This window comes from Lates calcarifer, linkage group LG21 (assembly GCF_001640805.2).
Source record: "Lates calcarifer isolate ASB-BC8 linkage group LG21, TLL_Latcal_v3, whole genome shotgun sequence".
Classification (NCBI taxonomy): domain Eukaryota; kingdom Metazoa; phylum Chordata; class Actinopteri; family Centropomidae; genus Lates; species Lates calcarifer.
In genome coordinates, this window is record NC_066853.1 from 808079 (window position 1) to 836017 (window position 27939).

The window sequence follows — 27939 nt, forward strand, 5'->3', positions numbered from 1 at the left end:
CTCTTTGTTTGTTTGCTTGTTTGTCCAATCAGCAACAATACTTGTTGATAGCAGGTACTACCTGTTCTGGTAGAAGTTGAGGTTGTTGTGTTATCATTTGTTGTCTTTTGATGTTTGTTGTGTTTACTTTGATTTAAATCATCAGATTTCTTCAGGATGTGAAGTAAAAGAGTCACAGTCAAAGTTTGATGCGATTTATTGAAGTCGTCCGTCCACAGAGTAAAATGTTTCACAAGTGTTAGTGGGAAGTTTCCTCCTACAGAGATTAAATATCACCGACAGATTTAAATACAATAAAAACAGAATGAAGAAATGGTGACACCTCCCCCTCCCCACCCTCCTCAGGTAACAATGAAGTCCCGCCCCTACTTCTCACACCTGATTTTCTCATTTTATTCTTTTTTTTAATCTTTTCTGTTTACTGCTGATCTGAACTTGACATTTTAACAAAACTGAAACCAAAGTTCGATTTTCAGTATTAAACACAGACCTCCTTTCAAAGCATCATGGGAATTGTAGTTAAAGTCTGTGTTTTATCTTAAAATGTTGAATTGTTCATGTTTCAAAAATGTGTTTACCTAAAACATTTTGACAGAAAAAAAATTCTGATCACTGAAGTTCAATTTCCATCCTGATAAATTCTTAAAAAACAACAACAAAAACAAAAACAAAAAACAAAACAAAAAAACAACAAACAAACAAAACAAACAGAAATGTAAAACAAAAATCTGCCTAAGGTTTGTCATTTTATGGATGGGGAGGGGCGGGGCTTCACCGTGTCACTATTTACCGAAATAAAAACAAACAAATGAAACATCAAATAGCACCAACATTAATTTCAGGCTAAATAAATACTCTGATGACATTTACAGTAAAAAACGGTTGAGTTCAAACATATTTACAAATCACAGAGAGATAATTCAGGAGCAGAACCTGAACCAGGACCAGGACCAGGACCAGAAATATATTATTCTCATAAATTAAAGAAACAGGAAGTAACTTGGTTTTTGAAAATATGTTGCCATATGTTCATTCTGTTAAATTATATATCTGTTAATATTAAAACATTAGAATTGTGGCTACAGACCTTTAGTTTTTATATGAAGTCTATCAGACAAATGTTCAAGTGAACTTTATTCATAACACAGAAATACTCAAATCAACAAAGTGAAGAACAAACAGTAAATTTTACAGGATGAATGTGGATAAACTCACAACATCAGTTTCAGGTTCTGAATATGTCCTGGTTCTGTCTCTGGTTCAGTTCCTGGTTATCTGCTGCAGCTCATCCTGTTCAAATGTTCGACTCAGTAACAGGACCTTGAATCTTGAGTCGAATCATTTCTGTGTTAAAATGTGACAGCAGACGTCAGCGCTGCGTTTTGTCTTTACACTGAAACTCTGAAACATTTTTTAAAAAGCTGAGGGAGGCAAAATCTGAACACGTCTGATCTGAAATCTGAACACGGCTAATCTGAAAACTGAACGTGTCCAATCCAAATTTCAAACTCCTCTGATCTGAAAGAAAACTGGAACAAAAACAAATTTCAAGGTTTAATGTCAAATATATTCACAGCTTCTCACACGATTCTCTCCCTACTTATTAACAAAATACTGACTGACAATGACACGCAGTCACTGCCTCTCAGCTGACCAATCAGACTGATGTTCAGCTGACCAATCAGAATGCATTTTCAGTGCAGGTCTGGTTGGGCTGTGGGCTTGGCTGGAGGCAGGGCAGGGTGGGGGGTGGTGCTAAAGTTTACTCAAGTTTTTCATTGTCATTGACGTCTGATGACGAGAGAACGTCCCTCCCAATGCACCAACCAATCAACTGTTACAGGATGTGACATCACGGAATGTGGTGAAAACCTTGTAACTTCTCAATCAGCCACCAAATGATGCGAGCCCCGAGATTAAACCAGTCTGGTTTCCATAGCAACTAAAGGTTTAGGCATTCACTCAATACAAGGTGTTCACCTGACAACTAGATATGACTTTTAAATTCATCACGTTAGGGTTCAAACTGGGGTTGAATGATGTTTACATTGAATTATTATGAGTCAAAGATGTTAACAAATTATTTCCAACTATGTTTTCCAGCTAGTTCGGCGGATGTTGCCATAGATTGGAGGTCTCATACTTTCTCTGACCTTAAACGTAGCTGAAATAACAAGACGAAGCTAGAAGAACTTTTCAGATTATAGGTTTGGATAAATTTTATAAATAAATAATGATAATTTGAGTACAGTTGAAGGCTGAAGAGGAGTAGCAGCTCCTGAACAATTCAGTTTAATGAGTCATTAACAGCATCAACAAGCCTATCATAATGATTCCCCCGACTGGTTCAAAAATACTGACCAACAGCTCTGTCTGTCATTGTTACAATTTGTGGATTGTCTTTTTTTAATTGTTCCAATGTGTAAAATTGAAATATCTCTGATGTTAGCACCTGGTGGCTAAAACCAGCAATTAGACTGCACCAGACAAAAATACTCACATGTTCATCCTCAAGAATTTTTAAATAACACCAACTGGAAAGTGTAAAATAAACTGGCTGATCATGTTCTAGTTTTTATCATGTGACTTATCTATTGATTCAGATGGGATCAAATATCGTGACTCTGCTGTGAAACCTAAAATTAATCTCTAACATCAGACAACCTCAGTTCAAATATCCGTCTGTGATGTTTGTAAAAGGTTGACACAAATCACTTTGGACATTTGTGCTGCACCAAGTCACTCCTGTTGATCTGAACAGGGCCGACTGATTGAATGAATGACTGATTGATTGTTTGGCAGCGTTATCTTTAACATGACAGTCTCTCCTTACAGATTCAAATAAACGAGTCTTGTCTTGTGCGTCCCCTCGGTGGAGAAGGAGTTCCTCACTCCCTCGTGCAGGAGGAGATGAAGCATCTATCGAACTCCCTCGTGCTCCCTCATGCAGACGTTGCACCTCCCGATGTTCCCCCTCTGCTGCCAGCCCTCGGTCAGTGTGGTGGAGGGATCGTTGTAGGGGCTTGTTTCCACTCTGGTCAGCCAGAAACTGTAGATGTTGGAGAAGTAGTGGCAGGTTCCTCGAGGCCCCTGACACTCCACGAAGGGCTGGGCCCTGAAGTCTGTCAGACAGCTACCTGATGATGTCAGAGACTGGCCACCGCCCTCATCACCTGCACCTGTATGCTGCAACACACACAGGAAATGACATCATCATCAGGTGAGAGAGACTTCCTCCAGGCAGACATAATTTTTAAGTTTGCAGCAGTAACAGTTCCTGTAGTATTATTACATCAAGTGGTATCAGTTTAAGTTAAGTTTTAGTTTAAGTTTAATTTCAGGTTTAGGTTTAAGATGAGGTTTGAATTTAAGTTTATGTTGTGCTGAGTTTAAGCTGTGGTGAGTGTAAGTTTTAATTGTAAATTTAGGTTTAGGTTTAGATTTAAATTGAGTTCAATTTAAGTTTTGTTGAATTTAAATTTAAGGTTGAAGTTAAAGTTCATTTTCTTGTAGCAGTAGTGATGATATTTGTATATGTAGTATTATTATTAGCAGTACTACCATAATCTTTTAAGTATTAGGAGTAGCAGGTGTTAAGTGGTACTAGAAGTTGTAGTAATTTTCAGTATTCTCTGCTCTAACAGTAGCAGTGGTGGTAGCTGTAGTATCAGCAACAGCACCATTAACAGTAGTGGTACTGTAGTAGTACTTGTAATTTAAGTCCTGTAGTCACCACATTAGCAGTAGAATTGATGGTTTTATTAGAAGCAGTTGTAGTACTGTAGTTAGCTGTAGTTTGAGTACTGCAGTACCAACCATGAGGAAGGAGTATCCGGTCCACAGGCTTGTCCAATTGGGGGGGCAGAGTGGCTGGTTGGCGGTCTGGCTGTGCAGTGCGACAGGTGAGGAGGGAGCTTCGCAGACCACACAGCGGCTGATGTGGTCTTCAATGGAGGGTCCGTCCACAGGTAAGCTGGGGACGGCCACCGTTGTCGACAGCCAGTAGGATTTATCGTTACGGCTGGCATAAGCGCAGGCGCCCATGTTACAGGAAGAGAACGGCATGGTGGAGAAGACACGCATGCATGACCCCGCCTGACCTGGAAATATTATCAATAAATTAAATATTATCAGTATTATTATTATTATCAGTACGGTTCCCCTGAGGAACATGTAATCGTGTGTCTCTTTGTGTTGAAGTGTGTATATATATTTACCCAGGTCCTGAGTGTGAGCCTTCTCCTGACCCTCCAGGTACAGCAGACTGTATCCGTGCCATAGGGCCCTCATGTTTAATGGACAGGTGGGGATATTCTTTGATTGGCTGTGCCTCACCAACAGGAAGCCCGAGTTCAAGTGTTTGGTTGGTCCAGGAAAACCTCTGTCACCTATTGGACCAGGTTCACCTGAGACACAAAACAAATCCCCTCAGATGATACAACAACTGCATAAACATCTCTAACCCAAGCTGAATGTGAGTGGACTCAGGAGACCTCAGTCATAGTAATTCCAGTTCTCCCTGGGACCACAGTGTTCCCAGTCTTAGTAATTCCGTGGCTCTGTTGTCCATGGTGTTTTGAAATATAATTCCTTTTAAAAAGACCTCACCTTTGGCTCCCACTACTCCACTCTCCCCCTGCAGGCCTGGCTCTCCTCTGTCTCCATCTTGACCTGGGGGTCCCACAGGGCCTATTGGTCCCTCAGATCCAGGATCCCCCTTCATGCCTGAAACACACCAACCATCTTAATAATCAGCTGACCACTAGAACTAACATTAGTAGTTTGCTGTGATGTGACAATGTAATTCTGTCTGACAGAACAGAAAACAGTCTGAATGGGACCTGGTCCACCTCCTGTTTTCACCTTGAAGGCCCCTCAGGCCAATTTCTCCGCTAAGTCCTTTCTCTCCAGGGTCTCCACAGGGGCCAGGGGGACCTGGGGGGCCCTGTTGGGCAGGAGGGTAAGTGGGGCAGGGAGAGACTTCTCCCCTCTCTCCCTTTGGACCCATCGGTCCACTAAATCCTTTTGGTCCTGGAGGTCCTTTGACACCAGGATGACCTCTAGGACCCCGACCACCAGGTACTCCCATCAGGCCTTGTGACCCCTTTATTCCTGATCACACACACATGCACATAAACATTACCATCTACTGCATCCTGATCAGTACGCTCCCATTGGAAATAAAGACACATGAACGCAGTCAGACCTTTCACTCCAGCATCCCCGGGGCAGCCTGGCGGACCAGTGGGCCCTGGAGAACCCTTTTCGCCCGGTGGCCCACAGTATCCAGGGGCCCCGTTGTCCCCTTCATCTCCAGGTACTGGAGGGTTTGGACCTGGGTCTCCCATGGCCCCCGGACAACCTAAAACACCAAACCCAGGTCAGACGTCACCCATTCAGTTTGATTTTTCTGTTGAAGTTTATCAAACCTGAATGTGAAAGTCTGACCTGGCTCTCCATCTGATCCAGGATAACCACAATCTCCAGGAGGGCCTGGGAATGGATCTTTACAGTCTGGTCCAGGTTTACCTGCAGGTCCACAAACACCTGGAGGTCCTACAACAACACATAACGACACATTACTGAAAGAGAATCAAACTGAAGTACAGTAACATCACTGTTGGTCTGATGCAATGTGTCACTGAGGGGAATTTCACCGTTACAGACCTTTTGGTCCTGGAGGGCCTTTGGGTCCCGGTGGACCAGGCTGGGATGTACCAGAGGGACCTTGAGGACCTTGAGGACCCTTATCCCCTGGAAGACCTGGAATGACCTGGAGGACCGGGCCCACCCCGACCTAAAAAGACATTTTACTGAGACATGTCCCTTCCTCACACTAAGGTTTAGACCAAGTCCTCTACGTTTATAATGTCCTGTAATCTCTGACTCTGAAACTGGTCTGACAACAAGATCACCAACAATTCATGTCATATCAAGTATGGACCTCTGTATGGACCTCTGGTCAAGAGTTCTTGTCTAGAGTCCAGAGCTCAGCCTTCAGACCCAACCCAACTAATTCCGTCTGATATTTGAGATCTGAATCTGCCCTGAGGTTAAATTTTTGTTATTTCTTCTTCAAAAACAGTTATATGCTTGTTTTGGACCAGCACACAATACAGTAATGGCCTTCGCTGAATCTTTCAGGATTTAAGTAGCCTGACCGCTAACTCACCAAACTAACAAAAATTTGGATAGACTCTGTCTCTCTTCCCAGAGTATCCCAGAGGATGGATAATCTTGCCACAAAAGATATGAAAGATTTATACCTCTGGTGCCCATGTCCCCCTTCACTCCTTTAAGTCCATCCAGTCCATGAAGTCCCAGTGGTCCAGGAGGACCTGATGCAACAAAGTCATTCACAAAAAAGCAAAATGTAATCAAACTCACATCTGTGCACTGTAATCTGTTGGGTCAATATAACACCCGACAACAACAGAAAACAATTTTGTTTTTGTTTCAGATCAGACACCCACTTGGCGATGAGGGTCATCTTTCCCCTCCTTGACTGGAGGAAAAGGTTGGTTAAACCTTTTCTCCTTACTATAAATACAAATTTAACATAGCTGACATGACAGCAGGTCTGGGTTTGAGTTCTGACCTTGGAGTCCCGGGCAGCCCTGCTGTCCTGGAGGACCATCAGCACCCGCCTTTCCAGGATTCCCTGGTAAACCTGGATGACCTCTAGGACCTTCTGGACCGATCACCCCTGAAGTAAACCAGACAGACATAAGACAGGTTTAAGGTAAATTGCCCATTTTATTTCACTGAGTGGTTTCAAACATGACAACATTATTTCTTCTAACATTATGCAGAGTCCATTCTATATACTTCTCATTCTGACTGAACAGATGGTCTGGTTTTGGTTGGTGCCAGGTCACATGATTCAGATCATGTTTAACAGTAAAGGTAAAATAATGAGCCTGTTTACCTGCTGGACCAGGGTCTCCGCAGTGCCCTGGATCTCCTTTGCATCCTTTCTGTCCCGGAGCCCCGATTGGACCAGGTCTTCCAGGATATCCTGGTGGTCCAGGAGTTCCTGAGAGAGAAAAACAGCTAATTCATGCAGAAATTCATCTTATAGTTTATACAATGTCTTAAAATATCTCCAGTACAATACATATTGTTCTGAATAACTGAAGCTCATATTTTATAACAGATTCTCTTATCTCACTGCTGCAGAGCTAGAACCAGAACCAGATCATCACCTGAGGGCCCAAAGTCTCCAGGAGGCCCCTTGTTTCCAGGTAGACCGGGACAACTAATAGAGTCTCCTTTATCACCTGAAACACAAAAGCAAACTTCAAATAACAACTTGAATAGTAAACACGCAGAATCAATGACGGTGTCGTAGATTAAATATCTTCTGTCTCTTTCTATTTCCTGTATTAATGGCGGTGGGTTGTACCTTTCTCTCCGGGACATCCTGGAAGACCAGGTTCTCCATATTTTCCTCGACATCCCGGATCACCCTGCAAGCACAAACAAAAAGAGACTGGTATTTCAGAACATTTAACAATTAAAAAAAATCTAAAACCAAAGTTCTAGTTCTTTGGTTGTACCCACTTCCAAATCTGAAAAGTGAACTCTTAAAGTTACATGCTATGCTCACTAATGAAGACCTTGGACTGTCCAACCTGTACAGGTGCGACAAGTAGCTGTGCTTCTTGTTTGACTCAGGTAAAGTTTCTGTTCTCATACTCTCACTCTCATATCTCCTTATCATTACGTCTGACCCATGAAGTCCTTTTCATCTTACTGGATCTCCGGTCTCTCCAGGGAAGCCGATGACTCCTGGAGGTCCTCGACGTCCAGGTGGTCCTTGGGGACCTGGCTTACCGCAGGGTCCAGGAGGTCCTGGTGGTCCTACGAAGCCTGGGGGTCCCCTGATGCCTTGATACCCTGGCCTACCTGTAGCTCCTGGAAAACCTTTATTTCCTGTAGAGAAGATGTGTGTTTGATGTTTAAAGTTTCAGTCTGAACTCCATAGGATTTGTCGCAGCAGTAAACCTTTGACCCTGTCATGATGTTGCTCTGACCTCGTGGTCCAGGGAAGCCGCTGATGCCAAAGGGTCCTGGTTTTCCTCTGTCTCCTTTGATGAGGACAAACCTGGTTTCTCCTGGAGGCCCTGGGGGCCCTTGACAGCCTTCAGGAAACACATGGGAGGAGTTTTAAAACAGCAGGAGATGAATCTGAAGTGATTTTACCTTGAAATTAAGATCTGTGTCAGATCACAGGGTTATAGTACTGTAGCAGTACTGTGGTAGCACTCAGCGCTTACCTTTTTCTCCTTTTTGCCCTTCACATCCATGAGCTCCGTCACGTCCAACAAACCCTCTCTCCCCTGTTCTCCCCGGACCTCCAGGGGCCCCGGTCTTCCCGGGAACCCCTGGCCCTCCGCACCTGCCTGGGGACCCCAACGGACCTGAAATACACAAAAGTATTTCAGTGATAACTGTGTCATCATGTAACACTGAAACACAGGTGTGTTGGTGGGAGGAACTCACCTTTCTGACCATTGGGCCCTGGCAGTCCTGAGTTTCCAATGAGGCCGGAGGGGCCTTGGATCCCTGGGTACCCTGGGGAACCTGGAGTGCCTGGTTTACCTACAGGGCCTTTAGAGCCAATACCTTGAGCACCCAGCTCCCCCATGTCACCTTTCTCTCCCTGAAAGCCTGAATTGAAATATGATGTCATCACAGTCTGAGCGATTAAAGGAGGAACTTTTACCAACAGCTACTACTACTAAATATGTAACTGTAACTTTATAATGTAAAATGAAGTAAAATGAAGAGTTTACCTGGTTGTCCAATGGGTCCCCGAGGGCCAATAGGGCCCCTGGAACCGGGTTTTCCTGCATCGCAGACTTTAGGTGAGGGGCCTTGGGGACCAGTTACACCTGGTGCTCCATCCTGTCCTCTCTGGCCCTTTGGTCCAGGGCCACCGGACAAACCCAAGACTCCTGGACAAACAGAAAACAAGTTGTGTCATGTTGTTACTCACAGAGAAAGTGAATCTGGTTTATTGTCGACCATACAACACAACCCATCCTTGCAACTCATGGAACAATAAACTCTGCTGGACATCTCAGGTCCATTAACTCACCCGGTAGTCCATCTTTCCCGGGAGGACCAGGGACTCCCTTAGGTCCCTGAGCACCAAGTGGTCCCGGGAATCCAATGGGTCCTGAAGGCCCACCATCAGGGTCCCCTGTTGGGCCCCTGAGTCCAGGAAAGCCTGGGATCCCCGGAGAACCTGGTGCACACACAGTTAAACATACTGTAAACACAAAGTGAGTCCAGACCATCTGAACTAGCATCTGTATGTGTAGAAAGCTCAAATCTCAAAAATGCTTTAGACAAGCAGGGAGGATTTTGGGACACAAATTGCACCAGAATTTGTTTGTGACTAGATCCAGACCACTTCCACTAGAAGTCTCAGTGCAGTTGGTTTGGTCTGAGATCACTGTTGTGTTCTGGCTAAAGGAATTGTACCAAGCGGGGTAAGCAACCAGACTCTGATTCAGTCAGTGGTTCAGAGAAACGGGTCCAAATAGGCCAACATGGATGGGGCTGGTGTTATTTAGACCTTTTAAGGATGTGTAAAACTACTGAGATAATAATCCGATATAAAATAGCCACCTTTGACTCATAAAGGGGGTCAACAGGTGAGGTCAGTTACTGTACCTGGATCTCCAGCGTAACTGTCGCCATCAGGTCCTTCGTCTCCAATATCTCCAACAATACCCATAGGTCCTGCAGCAGGAGAGGATATATGTGAAGATTATGTTAGAGATGATGTAACAATATCACACAGGTGTGACAGGTGTGCTCTGGTACCTTGTCTTCCAGGTATTCCAGGGAATCCAGACCCTCCTTTGTCTCCTTTAACTCCATCAGGTCCAGTGATGCCACGAAAACCTGCAGAACCCTGGAGTCCTGGGTTTCCTGGAGAGACAGACAGGTGAGCGAGAAGTCAGGCACACAGGTGAGCAGACAGGTAAACAGGAAGTCAGACACATGTAAGCATGCAGACAGATGTTATAGGTGGGGTTTACCTGGGTTTCCAGGGTCTCCCTTCTCCCCAGGGGGGCCAGGGTTTTTGGGTGCACAGGGCAGAGTGTCACCTGCAGGAGGAGGAGGAGTCAAACAGGAAGTGGGAAGGATTATTGAGAATTTATAGAAGTCAGAGACAGGTAATGAAACACACTGCCGCAGTAGGTTTTCACAGATTTTACTTTAGAGTATTAATTAGTGTGAATGCTCAGGATTCACACGCAGTGACATCACCCACTCTAGCCTTCAGCCCTTCAACTTTTCCTCAAATTTTTGTACTTCAACTCTTCTCCTGCCTACACCTTTCACTTCTCACACACAATTAATATCTCAATCTGTAGATCATTTTGTGCTCTGTCACACAGTGTGACTCCCTAAGCCATAGGATTTACAGTTTTTGAGGTAGCAGCCTCTGATCACCAAGAGGAGCCCTCAACTGCTCCATTCATCTCCATATAGCTCTCTAAAGACATGACCCAAACCAGGCCAGTTTTTAAACTGCCACACTGTGGTCATTTTTCACTTTAACTACACAAATAGCACATGTCTGTGTTCAGTAAAGTCTCCCGGCGCTGGTAGTTACCAGATATTATTGATAGGAGTTATAGTTTTTTAATTATTAGGAGGAGTTCAAGAGGTGCTGCAGAGCAAAATCTGACTCTGTAGAGGCTGAGACCTTGATATTGCTATGGCAACCTGTGAGTGCAGTTGGACACAAACAGGTAACTGTGATCAGCTGATCTCTGATGTCTGTGCTGTTTATCAAACTCTTGACTTACTTTTCTGTCAAAATCCTGCTACAAACTGTCTCCACAGCACATAGAAGACATGGATTCACACACAGTTCAACAGGTTTCACTTCAAACAGGTTTTAGAGCAGTTTTAATCAGGAGTAACTTTGCAGTTAATTTCAGTTGGTGATAGAAAACACACACAGAGAGAGATTTTCAAAGTAAAACATCAGCACAACACAACACAGACAGACACACACACACACAACTACCATCTATATATTAACACATGGGCCATTCTGGTGGATTCCTCTTACACAGAGATCACTGATGAGGTGAATTATCTTTAAGCAGTGTTTAAGACTTCATACCTCTTTCTGTCCATTTTAACTGTTTGAGTCAAACCCTCAGCAGCTGATTTTACCTTTCAACTGTTTCTACCTCTTTTACATTTTGACTTCCAACTTTTGATTCTGCATTTAGCTGTTTTCCTTTCTGCTTTCACCCCTGTTTGGGTTGTAACTACTCCTGCATACTTTCTGCTACAGAAACCATTTAACTATCACAAGCTTCAAACCTTTTTACATTTATGCTTATTCAACTTTCTTCAACTCTTTATGCTTTTTAAAATGTTCAACTTTGTCTGCAACCTTGCTATTCAAATGAATGCTTCAGCTACTGGTTTTAACTTTCAGCTTCTACATCTCCCCTTTCTCTCTTTTAATTTCAGCCATTTTAAACTTCAGCAATGACTTTTGCTTTTCAACTCTTTAAATTTTTCTTCCGCATTTCAACAATTTCAGCCTTTCAACTTTTTCTTCTTCATTTCAACAGTAATTTCAGCCATTTTCAGCATTGCTTCAGCGATCCATTCAGCTTCAGCATTCACACGCATTTTCCACAGGCAAATGCATTTTCTAGTTTAAAGTTGATTTCAGATAATTTCTTACCTTTAGGCCCCTGTAGCCCTGGAAAACCTGGGTATCCTTGACGACCTGGGTCCCCAGGGGGCCCACGATTTCCTATTGCACCGACTATACCCACTCCGGTGGCACCTGGAGGTCCTGATGACCCCTTTTGCCCTGAAAATCCTGGGAGGCCTCTATCTCCAGGAAAGCTGTCTAAACTTTCACCCTGAAAAGAAACAGTCAAAAACAGATTTATAGAAGAGAGGGTGAAGAGTCAAGACAGCAGTGACTTCACCAGGGGGATCTGACCGACCTCAGGACCAGGGTCTCCGGTGGCCCCGGGGACCCCATCAAGTCCTCTTCTCCCTGAGAGTCCTTCTCTGCCTGGAGGGCCAGGTGGGCCCCTGCTTCCCTTCTCACCTGGAGACAAAAGTCCAATCAGAACTGCTGATACACTGACATCATGTCAGTGCTGTACTGGCTGATGTGCAGAGTTCAGGAGAGGTGAGACAGGTGTGCAGACAGGTGACAAACTCACCTCCAATCTCCACCTCAATGACAACTCCCTTCTGACCTTTGACCCCCTTCACACCTGGATATCCAGTCAGACCCTGAAAACAAAACAATCAGTAAAACAAACAGACAAGACACAAAACCTCTGGCCCAGTTGTTTGGTAACTCACCGGTTTCCCTCTCTCTCCAGGGTTTCCTGGGTTTCCATTCTGTCCTCTCTCCCCTGGGCTTCCTGGGGCTCCTGGAAACCCTGGATTCCCTGAATCTCCCATAGGTCCTGGGGGGCCCCTCAATACTACAGGAGGGCCACAATCACAGTTCCCACGATTGCCTAAAACACACAGGTAGATTTGAAAAAGCTGAAGTGTAGTTGTAGATTTTCCTCAGGGAAGCATCATGTAGCCTCTGATTTTTGTTTTCTTGTTTCTCAATCTAGACTCGGCACTAAGGCTGTTTTCACCTGAAAGTCTGAACCAAGGTTTGTGTTTTTGTTACGTTTGATCTGGTTTGGTTTGGTGAGCACCCTAAGAGCTTTGCCTTACATACTTCCTTCATCCTTATTTTTATGTGTTTTTCAAGTTGACTTTTCTCCTCCTCATGTGCTACCATGACTCATTTTTACTTCTTCTTTACTTTTGTCTTCTAATGCTTAATGGGTGAAAAGCCTCAACTTCTTGTGATTGGTCTGAAAGTCTGAATCATCCAAAAAAGTGTTTTCACACTGCAAACAAATCGAACCATGGTTCAGTTTGATCTAGACTGAAACCAAGTCTTTCAGCCAGACTGTAGTCAGAGGTACCTTTCACACTTAGTAGGTTGGTTCAGACCAAACTGAAAAGTCCAAAGGTTGAGACTAAACAAGGTCCAGAAAAATCAATAAATCATCAATCAATCCAGACAATGACCTTTAAACCCTTGGAGGCCCTGAGCCCCTGGGTGTCCCTGTTGACCTGGCTCTCCATGTTGTCCTGGGATCCCAGGAAGACAGTAACGACCTGAGGACAGAAACAAGTCCTAAGTAGGGACAACAAACTTTAGATAATGACATAAGGTGTGAGACTGCAGGTGAACAAGAGCTCTTTGGAACCTGGACTTCCTGGTTCTCCTTTCTGTCCTTTAAGTCCGGGTCGTCCTGGTTTTCCAGGTTCTCCAGGTGTAATTTCCACTATATAAACCTGACCAGGATCTCCTCTTTCCCCCTTGGATCCTGGAACTCCTCTCTCACCCACAGCACCTTCTGGTCCTGATGAGAGTCCATCAAAGTACTTCATTCATCTCATGTAAAATAAAAACGTGAAACTTGACACTGACGCTGCCTTGCTCATAGGCTGCAGGTACTGACCAGGTATGGCTCTACCGGGGGGTCCTGGGGGACCATCCATTCCTCTCAGCCCCACGTTTCCTGGTGGGCCAGCCAGTCCGGGGGCCCCAGAATCCCCGATGGCACCTGGAGGACAGGAAGCAGTTAGCTGACATCAGACAGAATCTGGTGTTTGATTATCAATGGGCCGATCGATCAGTGCGTATTGATCTGTACCTTTGTTTGTGATGTCTGACACCACAGGGAAGCCTTTAAGACCTGGATCTCCCATCATACCCTGGGAAAAGACAGACCCGTTAGGAGGTTCAGACTGAAAACACTCAGCTCAGGTGTCTGGATTGGTTAGCTCTGAAACATTACACACAGACAAACTGACTGACCTTAGGACCTTCTCGTCCAATCAGACCTGGGAGACCTGGATTTCCTTGAATCCCCTGAGAACACAAACAGACACACACCTTTAAAACAGGAAAAATCCTCATTTCTGATTGACTGACAGAGCATAGACGACATAACCTTATTGCATAGAATTATTTATTGACTTATTATTTGTTGACTCACCTTGATTCCTTTCTCTCCGGGAAAACTAGGTCTGCCAGTAAATCCCTGAAACACACGAACACATCAGGTTAATTGATCAGACTGAACAAACTGTCAGGATCTGCCCATGTTAGACTCCCTGGACTTTGTTTTATTTCCTGTTTTATTTTGAAATTACCTCCCTTGTTGTGTCAGCTATGGTTTTGTGCGCTTGAGTCCCCCTCACCTGTTCCCACTTCCCCAATCAGCCCTGCAATCACCTGCACTATAAATACAAGTGTCCTTCCTTTGTTCCTTTGTCAGTTCATCTGCACTGAGGATGGATGGATAATTACTCACCCTGGGTCCAGGAAATCCCAGAATCCCTTTCTCTCCCTTGATTCCTGGTAGAGAGCGCAGACCCTGAAACCACACACACATCAATGAATCATGTCCAGAACAAGTTGTCCTTCAGCCAGATGTTCCAGAGGTTTGATCAGACATCTGGACTTACCGGCAGTCCCTTAGCTCCACAGACTCCTTTAATCCCCCGAGGACCCTGAGGAACCGACAGAACACAACATTAGAATCAGTAGTAGTAGAACTGAAGTAGAGCAGCCGTAATCTGATTGGCTGTAACAGACTGAAGTCCCACCCACCTTCTCTCCTTTGATGTACAGGTCTTCTGGAGGGTCGACGTACTCAAATGGCCCTGGAGGCCCCTGGAGGCCCTGATCCCCCTGTGGATGATACAGTACTACAGTGACTGCAGCTGGAGGTAGTGCACAGTACACAGTAGAGGTACTACAGAGTGTGAAGCACTAGTTTCCTCTCAGTTCAGGATTAAAACTCTCCTGACTGTTACTGTTATGGCCACACCCCCTCAGTGATGTCACAGCAGGTGTCTTTCAGCAGCTGTCAGAGGGGGAGCACCTGTTGTGATGTCATTGAGGGGGCATGGTTAGAAGAAAAGAATTTAAACTCCAGATATTTGTACCTCGTCTCCTTTCTGTCCAGGCAGAGATCGACCTTTTTCTCCCTGAAAAGCAAACACATCAGCACCTGTTAGATCAGCTCACCTGGAGTTCAGTCTGTCGTTAACAGGTACTACCATACTGATCTATAATCAATAGTTCTGTCACAGTGCAGTCATGTGCACGTTCACTGTAAATTATTAATCATAAATTCTCATATAAAATAAATAGCCAACTATTAAAACAAATAAAGGTCAGTGTTGGATAAAGTCTAAGTAATAAAACACTGAGGGAGTCAGTTAAACAGACGTTTCACATTAAAATTAAAGTAACTGAGGGTAAATCATCCTCAATTACAAATATCAACATAGTCACCAATATGATCAATAACTAGTATGGAAAAGTTTGTCTGAAGCTTCATACAGATGTTTTTAAATGTTTCTATAAAAGAAAATGCTTTTAATATAATGTAATATAATATTCCAAATAAACATTTGGTTTCCTGTGTTGGTTAGGTAAATAAAGCCCAAGGTAAATAAGAAACCATAAAGTAAAATGATTCTCCTGTAGTGTGTATATACTCACAGGTGGACCTCTGAAACCAGGCAGACCAGGGAGACCCTGGACAGAGAGACAGATATTATCAGTAGATATAACAACAACAACAATCAATGATAATAATAATAATAATTTGTAAAGCACCAAGGTGTCTTACATCAAATTGTATAAAAACATTTCAAATGAAATCCAGGGAAGGATAAAAAATTAAGATTTAAAAAATAAATATTCAATGAGATTTAATCAAAGTAAAAAATAAACATTAATAAGAGTCTGAAGATTTTTGAAGTTGTTGGTTGTCATACTTTTGGAGATAGTGTGTATAATAATAGTAATAGTACACAAAAACAACAAAAGGTTTCAGGAAGATTCAATAAAAGCAGAGATAACAGACTTTAAGTATTAATTGTGAAGATGTTTATTTAAGAAATGCACAAAAGTTGCACGATGGATATTCATGTTAATGTTCATCATTATTATTATCAGCAGTAGTTTTAGTAGTACTACTAGTAGTATTCTCTGTATAATAATGATCAGGTGTGTTTCAGTTCTTGTTGACTCACATTGGTCCCATCCAATCCTGATGGACCCAGTCCTCCCATTGGTCCAGGTAGACCCTGCTCCCCCTGCAGACACACACACACCTGTCAGTGCTGTTACACCTTCACGTGTCACCTGCTTGTTGGTTGTTGTGTGTTTACTCTCACCTGTAGTCCAGGAAGTCCACTGGGTCCGACGTCTCCCTGTCAGACACAAAGTACATCTACTCTGTGAGGAGCATCCAAACATCCCATAATCTGGTTTCCATGGAAACCACGTCCACAGAAAAGGTGTTCTTACAGTACAGGTGTACTTACAGGTATTCCAGGGTACTGTATGAAGTAGACTGATGGATCTCCTGGAAATCCCTTTGGTCCTGGAAGACCCTGCAGAGCAAAACACAGTTACCATGGTGATTACCAAATACCACACTAAAGACTGTACTTACTTCTTGTTTTAGATCATTTCAAGAAAGAAAAGGTTCTCATCAATTTTTGTTATTGATCGATCAGTGTTACTGACCGGTGCACCATCAATTCCCTGTTCTCCAGAATATCCAGGATCTCCTCTCTGCCCTCTGGTCCCATTACAACCATCCAGACCTGGAAAACCAGGACCTCCAGCAGGACCCGGATGACCCTGAACATACAGACACAAACGGTTAGTTCACAGTCTGACATCAGCTGGACCAATCAGAGGAGCTGACAGGCTGACGGGGGCAGGGCTTCTTACCGGGACTCCCTCTAAACCAGGAAAACCAGGAGCACCGACATTTCCCTGGAACAACAAACAGCGTTAAATGAGGTGACGGTGCTGCAGGGTTCTGTACAGTTCTACATCGTACTGTAGACACAACTGAGAACCATCATGTTTACAACAGAACCATGTTTATTCACCATGTCTCCTTTCAGTCCTGCAGCTCCTGTCAGCCCCTCATCTCCTCTCATGCCCTTTTCTCCTGGAGGCCCTTGAGCACCCGGGAACCCCGGGGGCCCCTGAAGACCCTGCTGTCCCAGAGCACCTGGAGAACCCTGCACAACGTAAGCAACACAGTTAGAACGTATGAGCAAAGCTGTTAGAATCTACTAGAAATATAGATATCTAGATATTAGAACCAATTAAAACTGACTGAATCTGATAAAACCTGGTAGAACACAATGGAATTTGGTAGAACCTTTAGAACATGTTAGAGAAGGTTAGACTTGTTAGAAACTGTGTGAATGTGATAGAAACTTAGAACACTGTAGAACCTAATAGAATCTGTTAAAACCCCATAGGACCTGTTAGAACCTGATACAATCTCTGGTAGAACAAGTTAAACCCAATTAGAGCTTGACAGAATCTGATAGAAACTAGTTGAACATGTTAGAACCTGTCTAAAACCCAATAGGACCCGCCAGAAACTAATAGAGCCTAATAAAAACTGACAGAACCTGTTAGAACCCAGTAGAATCTGACAGAACCTGATAAAAAGATCTGCAGAATCCAGTAGAGTGCACCAGTTTGATATGAGTCTGGATTTTTTGGTTCTCTGAAGTCAGATTAAAATTAATCCAGAACAACGGGTTCTTTAAATCTGAACCTGCAGTTTGTGAATCAGGACCAAGAGGTTCTAGGGTGAACCCCAGACATGGGCTGAATTCCAGATACAAATGCTTTTCTTATTTTCACAATAAAAGCATGTTGATATAATCACGAGTTTAGATGAGAACATTCAAGTCACTACTGAACTATAGAACTCAAAAATCTCAATTTTTGCCCCACTGCATGCTGGGACAGTATCTGCAATCACATGATCAGCTCTTAGCCAATCACATGATTATTCATCATGATTTTAACTGTGCTCATTGAGCCTTTATTTCAAAATAAGAGCACTCCAGATAATAATCAGCCCTCAAACCCAGTTTAGCTGGTTGAGAATTAACAGGATTAAATTAACCTGATAACAGTATGTAAACCTGGATTAGTAATTAGATAATTGCAATGACCACTGCAGCCTGTAGGGGGCACTAACAGCAATTTTTACTGTTGATGCACTAAATACTGTACAGTTAACTACAGACTACATGCATGCAATGTTGTTATGTGACCACAGGAGGGCAGTGTGACATAACAACAACAAGAACAACACACACACACACACACACACACACACACACACACACAGAGGTATGTTCCTTTAAATCAGCAGACATCAGATTAGACTGAAACACACACACACACACACGTTATACACAAAATACAAACACACACCTTCACACAAAGGAAGAGAAGTTATGAATAAAATGAATAAAAATCCAGATTCACGGCCAAAAATCAATAATTAGTCTCCGGTTCTTTGTAAGAACTGAGACACAGATTAAAGCGTCAGCGTGAACCGACTTCAGTTTGAACTTCAGAACAAACTCATCTGAGGAACATTTTAAAATCCTCCTCCTAAACCTCTCGTACCATGGTCCAAATTCAGCAGACTGCACAGACGTGTTATAAACTGCTGGTTTCAGCCTGATGACGCTGCCCGCACATGAAGCGGCAGAATGTTTGTCAGATTCCATCATTGGCGAAATCAAATCCCTGAATTCACCAAATAAGGTGGTGGTGTTGTCTGACTGTGGTGAGGCTCACTCACAGAAAAGAAGAATAAAACCCATTCAGCAGAGTCAGTGTTTGACAAGTTTGACACTGGCCACTTTATTAGGTACAGGTCACAGCAGAAAATCCAGACTCATCAGACCAGACAACGTTTCTCCAGTCTTCTGTTGTCCCGCTTTGGTGAGTCATGCCATGTGATTGGCTGATTAGATGTTAGCGTTAATGAGCAGTTGAACAGGTGTACCTAATAAAGTGTCCGGTGAGTGTATGTTCTGCACCAGTCTGAACTGGACTGTACATCTGTACTCAATCGTGTTTGTACGTTGATACGAATGATGAAAACAGGTGAGGCTTGGCGAGGTCTGCTCAGAGACACCTGGATTCTCTCCAGAACCTGACTGATTCTGGATCTGTGAGGACGAATCTGATTGATCAGTCTACACAGGTGTTCATCACAGAACAGTCTCTGCTGGACAAACTACACCAACAGCTCTGAACTCTCCAGGTTTTAATCATATTCAGGATTGGACTAACACCTGACTGAGTTTCTGTTTTGCTGATTAGAGTGTCTGATTGATCTGATCAGGACGACACGAAGCAGTCAGTCTGTGTGTAATCGTCAGATATGATCAGAACCATGTCGCTCTGTTATCGATCAATAACTTTACACAGTTTAAACTGTTTCAGATGCTTCACAGACAAAGTTACACATTAATAAACTGTTTAAAAAGATATGTTAATATAATGATGATCAATAGAGAACATTATCAATCAGCAGACAAACTGATATTGACTATTATTGATTATCTGTGGCGAGATAAAATCAGCAGATCCATCAGAATCAACCTGCTGATTTTTCAGTTGAGTTCTGGTTGCATGTGTGTGAATCAGTGATGTGAAGTGTGTGTGTGTGCGGTGTACTGAGTGTGTGTGTGTGTGTGTGTGCGGTGTACTGTGTGTGTGTGTGTGTGTGAGTGTGTGTGCGGTGTACTGAGTGTGTGTGTGTGTGTGTGTGTGTGTGCGGTGTACTGAGTGTGTGTGTGATGAGATGTGACAGCTGTGATCTCTGTTAGTCCGCTCTCTGTCCTCTTTTCTCTGCAGCCGCTGAGCTGTGAAATCACTGAGACAGACGCCTTCCCACAATCCTCTCTGCCTGTCTGCTGCCCCCAGCTGTACAAACACACACACACACACACACACACACTCCGACACACACACACACACACACAGACTCGCAAGTTTCTGTTTGTGTCCTGGACGACAATCTGACAGATACATGTTGTTGTTTACTCGATCAGCTGATTGTAGCGACAACAGACGGTCATGTGACATGTTGTGAGCCGTCTGATTGGCTCCTGGATTAAATGACACTAAACAGACACTGGTTCAAACATCTGGATCAGACTGTAACTGTGGACACAAACATCTGGAACAAAAAGTGACTGAGGACAGAAACATCTGTCCACACTGTGACTCTGTCTGGAAACATCTGGACCACGTTATAACTGTAAACATCTGGAATAAACAGTGAGTGTGGACAGAAATCCTGGACCACACCATGTTCACACACATCTGGACTCCATTGTGACCGGTCAGAAACATCTGGGCCACACTCTGACTGTGTTAAACATCTGGAACAAACAGAGGCTTTGGACTGAAACATCTGGACCACACTGTGTAGTCCATGTTGCTATGACGATGCTGTGTCACTGGTGTGTGTGTGTGTGTGTGTGTGTGTGTGGAATCTGCTGACTCAGTTTAAGGTCAACAGCTGTTAAATTAACTCCAACACATTCCTCCCCACTCCTCCGTCCACCAGCTCATTATTACACTGTGTGCGTCTCGGTGTGTGTGTGTTCTGTGGTTTACGAGCCGACAGTAAAGGTGTCACAGGTCTGTTAACAGAGCCTGGCTGCAGCATGACATCATCACAGCTGCAGCTCTGATTGGCTGTGATGTGTTAGTGGGGGGCGGAGTCTCACCCTTGCTCCTTTGGCTGGGAAACACTGACAGGTGGAGCAGTCCCGCCCGGCGCACGGCTCCGTCTGGTCGCCCTGGAAACCAAGAGAGAGCAAAAACATCATCAGTGTGACATCATCATCATCATCATGACATCATCACAACAACAACATGACATGTTTACAGGTATTTTCAGCCTCGCGACTGACTCCAGAGTCACCTCCTCTACATAGGAGGAGTTAACGTGCCCCCACAACTACATCAAACTGCCTCGTCCATGTTAGAGATCAGGGCCCCGTCCTGGAGCCAGACCTGGGCGGGGAGGTTGTTGGTGAGCACCTGGTTTCTCCCAGAGAACAAACATGGGGCTCAACCCAAAGCAGAGAGTTGTGGAGGCTGGGGTCTTGGCTACAGCTGTTGGGAATGAGTTTGAGCAGGAGGTGGAGCGGTAGCAGTCTGGACACAACACCAGGTCTGGAACCAGACTCCTGCAGAGGACTGGACTCTGGTCAAGAACAGTTTTCCCAGAGAACAGGTAGGAGACCAACATGAAGCCACATGTTGGTCTCATACCTGGGGACTCTGTAGCTCTTCATGGGCGATGATGGAGAAACTTACTGGAGGGACGATCACGAGCTCCCTGATCTGAGTGTTGTCTTACTAACAGACCTCAATACAAGTCATGGATTGTCCATAAGCTTAGCTGGTACCAGAACACCTGAGGCCAAAGATCAGTGATTGTGGTCAGTTCAGTTCAGTTCAGTTCAGTTCAGTATCCCAGATGGGGAAGTTGTCTTGCAGTCACATGACAATGAATACAATACGGAAAGAACAACACAATCAAACACAACAAAAGTATACTAAGGACATGAATATTACCTGAAATATCTCCAGTACGAATCAAACAAAACAATCTCTAAAATACTAGTAGCTAAAAATGTATGTAGGTGCTTTGGATCAACGGCCTCTGGAAATTTGTCCTGCATCCCTTTGAAGGCTGAAGACACGGAGTAAAGACAGAAGCAGCTGGTGGACAAACAGTTTGAAGTTGGACCTCTGGAACCAGGAGGTCTGATGGTCTGACAGGGAGAAGGTTTGACTGCCCGTGTGAACTTACAAGACACTTAATAATAACCTTGACGGCTACATTAAAAATAAAATGGACACTTCCACAAGTTCAACAGTTACACTGGATACAGAGTCCTCTGTCTCAGCTGCTGAGCATCTTCTGTAAACCTTGCCAGAACAAAGGTCTCCACGTTAAAGAACTGACACAACATATCAGCATCAGACACCAGAACAAGTCAGGGTTCTTCACTCAAACCTTTTCTTAAATCAGAATATAGAGTGTGACAGAATACTAAATGAAATTAATCCTCAATAACCCCAAGATCACAAAAAACACTCAAATGCTGCTCTTTAATTCCTTTATATCTGCCAGAGATAAGGTACCAGTTCTTAACTGAGCACAAAGACCTTTGAGTTCTCTGTAAATTTACTTTAATCATCTTTAATTTGAAGATAATCTCTGAGCTTTGGCTTTGGAGCTATGTCTTGTTTCCAATCTTCAATATAAACCATTAATAGTTTTTCTTTTACACTCAAAGACGAAATTAAAATCAACAATGTAGAAAACTACCTCTTGACCTCTCATGACCAAGGATCCCAGTTAAAGATCTTTTTGGACAGTCTTTCATCTGGCAACTGAACAAGGTGATTCCACAGCCTCAACAGTTCAGCTCTGCTTTACAGGACAACTTGACCATTGAATGATAAAGTTTTGTGAAGGCTAAGGTGATCCCAAAGGTCTTGAGAAGATCTGCTGACCTGGACTGACATGGTGGAAGAAAACTCTCGTGTCTGGCAGAGATAGAAAACTGGAAGGAAGCCTTTTCCATTCCTCTGTCTCAGGTCACTGAGTTTGTCAATAAGCATACAGCTGCTAAATGATAGGGGTGAGGAACCTGAGACTCAGGAGGTGGATTCTATCCTGGTCCTGGAACCAGCTGTTTAGAGACTATCCATCCAGTCCACATATGGACTTGTAGAAGGCTTATGACTGCCCTCCCTTAGCGTATCTTGAGGGGTGTACAGAGGCAGCAGATAAATGTTCAGACTGCAGCAGGGAGTTCAGTGTTTGTGGGTGTTTTCTGTTTTCAGACAGTGAGGAATGTAAACACGCTGCAGGGAAAGACAAGCATCTCTGAGATTCTCAGGAAGCAGACAGCTGACTGTGTGTTGTGTTGTGTGTGTGTGTGTTTATCAGATAACGTCAGTGACAATCATGCTTCACTTTTTCTGACCCGCAAACTCTTTGAACCATTTGAATGAGGACAGATGTGAAGCAGCCTCTGTTCATCAGATATGAATCAAACCATTGGACCTTTAAACACAAACGGCTGCAGAAACACGTGTCTATTTGTTTGTAAAGGAAAACACGCACGTCACATTCATATAGGAAAAACACGTGTTTGGTCATGTATGTTCTAGAAAACCTGCTCATGAATTAAACCTTTCACAATCGTCCAGGAGTTTTCTTCTTTTGTTTTTCTGCAGAGCAAGTACTTTTGCTTTGATACTTGAAGTATATTTTGCTGATAATACTTCTGCTCTTTCACTTAAAAGTTTGCATGCAGCACTTTTACTTGTAATCAAGTATTTTTCTGTATCAGTAATCTGGTTACTGAGCAGTAGGACCAGACCAGGTAGGAAACTCTTGTTAAAAAGGCCCTGACTCTGTCCCCCTTTCTACGTCCCACACTGAGGGTCCCTGTTGATATACTGAGTGTTTTTTTTTCTGTGGGCCCCAGACGGTGAGTTTCCCAGCATGCAGCAGTGTTTGTGTAGCAGCCACATTCCTGCAGCGTTGTGTAAACGAGGTTATCAGTCAGGCGTGGCTATCAGCAGCAGGAATGTGGCTATCGCTCTATCTGCTGTCACGACTTTGTTCTGAAAGTCTGTGCTCGCAACCGTCCTCCCTCCATCAGTACTCCATTTATCCTCCATCAGCGCTCCATCTGCTGTCACGACTCCGCTCCCTACCTGTCTGCACTCACACCATCCTCCATCCACCCGTCCTCCATCTTCACTCCATCTCTGCTATCATCCATTAATGCATCCCTCCATGATCCCTCCATCATCCCTCCATCTGAGATGCTGCTGATTGGCCGAGCAGACAGCGGGACAGCTGATTGGACGACTGTTCGCAGACAGACTGAACCTGACGACCTCGACCAGGATGGAGAGTTTAGATAAGAAGACAAACTCTCTATACCTCACCCTCCATCAGTTCCCCATCATCCCTCCATCCCTCCTCCTGTCTTCACATTGATCTCTGGTGTGAAGACAGGAGAAGACCTGAGGACCCTGTGGGACTCCAGACAGTCCTCTACACCTGAGTTCACCTGAACCAAACAAGTGGTCCCCCCAAAACAGACTCACATTAAAGGAAACGTCCACTGTATTATCAAGTTTTAAAACTTTGAAAACTGACTCTGATCCAGTTTCAGTCTTTTGACGAAAAAGTATTTTAGTTCTGTCATTTGATTTATTTTTGGTGCAGTCGACAAAAGATGGAAACATTTTAATCTCCTTCTTTAATCAGTGAAATTTTAATCTAATATTTGTCGACTCAAAGTTTATGTCTATAAATATGTATGTGGTTACCATGGCAACAGGCATGACACAACGACTGGATGACAAACACGACAAAAAGATTTAAACTAGAATAAAAAGGAACCTTTGAAAATGACATTGTTCATCAGGGCTGAACGATTTTGGGAAAATATTTAATTGCGATCTTTCTGACCAATATTGCGATTTGATTTGTGATAGAAATTTTGAAAGTGCTGTGCTGTGGTGCCAGGAGGGGACATGGAGGCAAAAAAATCTCTAGAAATCTTTCTGAGATCTTGCAAGAGTACATCTTTTTTTCCGATTGTTTTTCCTTTATGTCCCCTCCTGGACTCTGTAATATTGCCATATACAGAGGAGAGGACTAGAGCTAGCCTTCCTGTCAGCAGACTGAGAGATGCCTGTAGCAGCTTTTCTGTCTCTTAACTTAATGAGTTGTCGACCTGAGTTGTCCTCTGAGGCGGCGGCCATTTTCCTCACCACGAGCTTCCTTCCAGGTGTTTTTTGTTAGTGGGCGTTTACACAATCGTTTTGACTTCTGATTGGTGAACATGACTGTCTGTCACAGAGACAACGATGAGACCTAATTAACCACTGAGTCAGAGTCAGGCGCTGGAAACAGAATCACAGACTCTGAGGTTTGATCATCACAGTGTTGGTTAAAATTTGATAAATCGTTCAGCTCTGGTTGTGATCAACGAATGAAAAACTAAACGACAAAGAATCACACACTGTAGCTCCTGATTGGTGAAACTGTTTCCTCCAGCAGCCAATCATATCTCTTGTTAAGACACTGGTTTATGGACAAAAGAAGCAGCTAACGTTCATGAACGAGTTGACAGTCAATGATGTTCACTGAAGACAGTAAGATCAATAGCACTGATCGATAGAATCAATACCTCTGATCAACATGACCAAAGGCAGCAGAGCTGAGCCTCCGAACAACCACACATCACACCAAACCCTCTGCTCCTTCACAATAAAAGCCCTTTAACTCACCCCGAGAACTGCAGGAGGAGCCGTCAGGATCATCAGGAGGCACCTGGAGGAGGAGACAGACAGGTGAGCTGAGGACACACATCACCTGGACCAGCAGGCAGCAGCTTGGACTGATCAGGTGTTCAAACAGATGTTCCAGCTGCTGCAGACAACTGTGTTTTTTTTTTTTTTTTTACCTGAGCCAGGTGTAGCTGAAGGAGACGGACCAGGAAGTCAGCAGCATCTTGTGCCCCTTGTCAGAGGAAGTCCCGCCCACGACTCGGCTCCTCGCTCTGGCTCCGCCTCCAGAGGGATCTCAGCCAACGAGGACACTGCGATGCTGCGACACCGGCGGTCGTCCTGCAGAGACACAAAGACACAAACTGAGACCAGAGTTCATCCTCTGAGGACCAGGACTCAGGCTGGTCACATGAGCTTCTCCCTGCTCTCCTGTGGCGGCCATCTTAGCTCGCTCTCTCTGTGTTATCTCCACAGTTCAGCTCAGTGACTCAGCTGATCTGACCTGAGAACAGTTTAACTGAGATGTTTTGTTTGTGTTCCTCTTGTGTGTCTTTAGTTAAACTGTTGATAACATCTGGACCAGACAGAGATAACGAGGCAGAAGAAGACGTCCTCCATGACTCAATAAAACACGCAGAGACACTGAGACACAACAGATCTGAGAACAACAGTGACTGGAAGCGTCTGATCATTACAGACCAGGACCCGCTCAGACCAGGACCGGTGATATCAGAGCTGTGTTTGTTTTGGTTCGGATCAGAGAGTTCAGTATTGATACTCCTCTGACTCAGAGTTTTATAAGATCATAAGATCACTTCCTGATCAGTTAGCGATCAGCAGGTGGATTCATCAGGAGTCCACCTGGTGGCTGGATCCAGGGCTGTGGTCCAACTGATAAACCAACTTTATTGTGTTGTTGTGTTTTGTTGTGGTGAAATGTAAACAGTCTTCTTCACGATGACTTTGCAGCTTAAACATGAAACAGGAGCTCTGTTGTTTCTACGTGTTGCTTTAAATGCTGCTGCTGCTGCAAGGAATCATGGGACATCATTCTTTCCTTCGGTAAAGGAAGCTCCAGTGTCTCCTCTGCTGAAGGAGATAAGAGAGGAAGCAGTGAAGGAGACGAGGACCAGGTCCTGATCCTGGCTGAGAAAACACTGTCAGATTCTGTTCGTGCTTCCTGGAGGTCGAGGAGACGTGGTTTTCACCTCAGCCCAGGTGTCCTCACACTCTCCCTCCTCTCCAGGTCACCTGACCCTCACACACCTGTTCACACTTCTCATCAGCTCTCTGTTTAAACCACATTGATTCAGTTCCTCAACCTTCCCTTGGCCTCTCCTCCTCAGCCTGGTCCTGATTTTGGTCCTGATCCTGGTCCTGGTCCTGATCCTGATCCTGATCCTGATCCTGGTCCTGATCCTGGTCCTGGTCCTGATCCTGGTCCTGGTCCTGGTCCTCTGTGAGTTAGCACCTCAGTCTGCTCTTCTCTCAGTCATGACACATGAATTAATGACGTAGATCTACTGTGTTTCTATTTTCTCTCTACTCTTCATCAAACAGCTGCAGATGAAGATCAGACTTTATTGATTATTTATTTGTTATTGATCCTCGCAGGTTAAAATCAGAGTACTTTTACTCCTGGTACTTGTATTTGGTACTTGTGTGGTACTTTTACTGTTGACTGAGCTCAGCCTCCACCAGTGTTAAGCTCACCTGTCCTCTATCACACTCTGACAGATACTGGAATCTGATTGGCTCCAAACCTGTGGTGATGTCATTAATCCTGCAGGTGAGTTTAAAGGATCGACTTTACCTGAGTAAGTCACTGACATGAAGTATTTTTACTGCAGTACTTTAACTTTAAAGTACACATATTTAACTTGTAGTATTACCTGCTTTCTACTTTTACTCCATTACAGCTGCAGTTACTTTAAACAGCCAGATACAACTGTAAAATACAGTTTACACCTGAACGTATCACCATCAGTATTCATCAATAACAGTCAGTAATCAATACTTTTACTTTGAATACTTTAAATACACTTCACTGCCAGTACTTTAAGTACACTGATGAATGCAGTACTTCTACTTTGATGATGAAGTATTTGACAGTTTGTTTGAAGTAAATTTAAACTCTCAGTTTTTACAGTTTAACAGAAACAAAGGATTTAAATCAAGTTTTTTCAGTTTTCATCGAATCAGTTGATCAATTGATATCGATCAGTTAAACTCAGACAGAGCGGAGCAGCCTGGGGAGCAGTAACGGAGTACTTTTACTCCGTTACTGCTCCCCTCCTCTTCAGCTTCATCCATTCAGTAATTAACTCACTAATTAACCCGCTGACGTCAGCAGCTAATTAGAGCCCAGTTAACGGTTAATTAACGGTCAATCAGCTGATCAGGGATCGATGATCAGATTCAAACACACACACACACACACACACAGAGACACACAGAGGGAACACGGAGCTCAGGTGAGTCTTACCTGAAGGTCTCAGACCGGAGCTTCACGCTGTGTTCATGTCACAGTCAAAGTGAAGCCGCGGCGCAACTCTGCACCTTCACACCGCGGCAATTGCGCGAGAACACACCAGCACTTCCACCGCGGAGTTTTCAAAATAAAATCCCCTGGTACCATC

The 27939-nt window shown here is 44.0% G+C and overlaps 1 protein-coding gene across 1 annotated transcript; it reads right to left on the reverse strand.

Annotated features, from left to right (window-relative positions):
• Positions 1-178: 178 nt before the first annotated feature.
• Positions 179-27923, reverse strand: col4a4 (collagen, type IV, alpha 4). The gene is made up of 48 exons (XM_051065508.1): positions 27786-27923; positions 25477-25639; positions 25301-25343; positions 20692-20763; positions 17014-17148; positions 16850-16894; positions 16640-16756; positions 16435-16503; positions 16285-16320; positions 16141-16203; positions 15605-15640; positions 15043-15084; positions 14705-14785; positions 14560-14604; positions 14406-14468; positions 14088-14132; positions 13907-13960; positions 13743-13803; positions 13548-13652; positions 13293-13448; positions 13111-13200; positions 12376-12536; positions 12231-12303; positions 12006-12112; positions 11735-11918; positions 10056-10124; positions 9838-9945; positions 9685-9753; positions 9104-9253; positions 8799-8960; positions 8506-8673; positions 8280-8423; positions 8037-8144; positions 7757-7935; positions 7406-7469; positions 7206-7280; positions 6929-7036; positions 6599-6706; positions 6267-6338; positions 5862-5899; positions 5668-5797; positions 5449-5556; positions 5207-5362; positions 4864-5112; positions 4609-4725; positions 4218-4406; positions 3817-4100; positions 179-3186 (listed from the first exon to the last, which is right to left on the reverse strand). Exons 2-48 carry the CDS (start codon positions 25521-25523, stop codon positions 2920-2922), a joined length of 5052 nt encoding a protein of 1683 aa, XP_050921465.1. The 5' UTR covers positions 25524-25639; positions 27786-27923; the 3' UTR covers positions 179-2919.
• Positions 27924-27939: the final 16 nt, after the last annotated feature.